The sequence below is a fragment of the Dipodomys ordii genome, unplaced genomic scaffold (assembly GCF_000151885.1).
Source record: "Dipodomys ordii isolate 6190 unplaced genomic scaffold, Dord_2.0 Scaffold652, whole genome shotgun sequence".
In the NCBI taxonomy this organism is placed as follows: domain Eukaryota; kingdom Metazoa; phylum Chordata; class Mammalia; order Rodentia; family Heteromyidae; genus Dipodomys; species Dipodomys ordii.
Window position 1 is genome coordinate 1 of NW_012267868.1, and position 1,170 is coordinate 1,170.

General features: G+C 66.8%; 1 protein-coding gene across 1 annotated transcript in view; it reads left to right on the forward strand.

Moving 5' to 3' along the window:
• Window positions 1–738: 738 nt before the first annotated feature.
• LOC106001885 (adiponectin receptor protein 2-like) overlaps window positions 739–1,170 on the forward strand; it is a gene marked incomplete at its 5' end in the record, with an annotated part of 6,361 nt that continues 5,929 nt past the window's right edge. Inside the window, one exon of the mRNA XM_013036833.1 lies at window positions 739–980. Coding sequence (XP_012892287.1) covers window positions 739–980 — 242 coding nt within the window. The remainder of the gene's footprint in view (window positions 981–1,170) is intronic.

The following is a 1,170-nucleotide window of genomic DNA, read 5'->3' on the forward strand; positions in this document are numbered from 1 at the left end:
GGGGGAGAGGGTGAAAGGGTGGCCGGATTGAGACCAGCGTGTTCGTCACGGCCCTGTTAAACGGCCGCTCCTTTGTACAGCTACAAACTTTAAGAGAAGGAAAGAAAAAAGTAAACGCTGCGTGCTCCCGGAGGCGCGGCAAGTGTTGGGGCGGGGCGGGGCCGCTCACAGGCCACCCCAGCCTGTGCTTGGGCAGGGCCTGGGCAGGGCCGTTTTCTGGGCTTTGGAGGTGGCCGGGCCTCCCGGGCCGCACTGCACCGCCCGGTGTCCTCAGGTCAGCGGGAACATCCCGGGGTCTTTCTGCCCCACGCCCTCAGACGCGCTGGCCGCCCTCAGGAGGCTGAGAGCTAAGGAGCGCCGCTCAGAGCCAGCCTCTCTCCCTCGCTCGCTCACTCTCTTTCTTCCTCTCTGTCTCTCTCTTTTTGCCGTTCGTGGGGCCTGAACTCTGGGCCTGGGCGCCGTCCCTCAGCTCTTCAACTCAAGGCTGGCGCTCTACCACTTGAGCCACAGCGCCACTTCTGGTTTTCTGGTGGTTCACTGGAGATCAGAGTCTCATGGACTTCCCTGCCCGGGCTGGCTTTGAACCGCGATCCTCAGATCTCAGCCTCCTGAGGAGCTGGGATGACAGGCGTTTCTCTCAGATCTGCACAGAGCGGCTTGTCCATTGTAGTAACACGGGGCGTGGCACACGCGGTGTGAGCGTGCGTGGCCGTGCTGACGTGGGCCCGCCCCTTGCAGGTGTGGGAGGGCCGCTGGCGCGTGATCCCGCACGACGTGCTGCCCGACTGGCTGAAGGACAATGACTTCCTGCTGCACGGGCACCGGCCGCCCATGCCCTCCTTCCGCGCCTGCTTCCGCAGCATCTTCCGCATCCACACGGAGACCGGCAACATCTGGACCCACCTCCTGGGTGAGGGCCGCGGCCGCGGGAGTCGGGGCAGCCGTGTGGGATGCGTCCCGCGTGCGGAGGAGCCGTGCCGGTCAGCCCGCCGGGGCTCTGTGCGTGTGGGGGGCGGCTGCGTGCTGGCGCCAAGCAGGAGCTGCACCACAATCCGGCCGCGTGGATGACGCGGTGCCGCGGAGCACGCTCAGCCCAGGCCCGCAGCGCTTCTCCGTGGAGTTCTGAGAGAGCCGGCTGCATGCGGGCGGGCGGTGGCGCGTGCGTCCCCA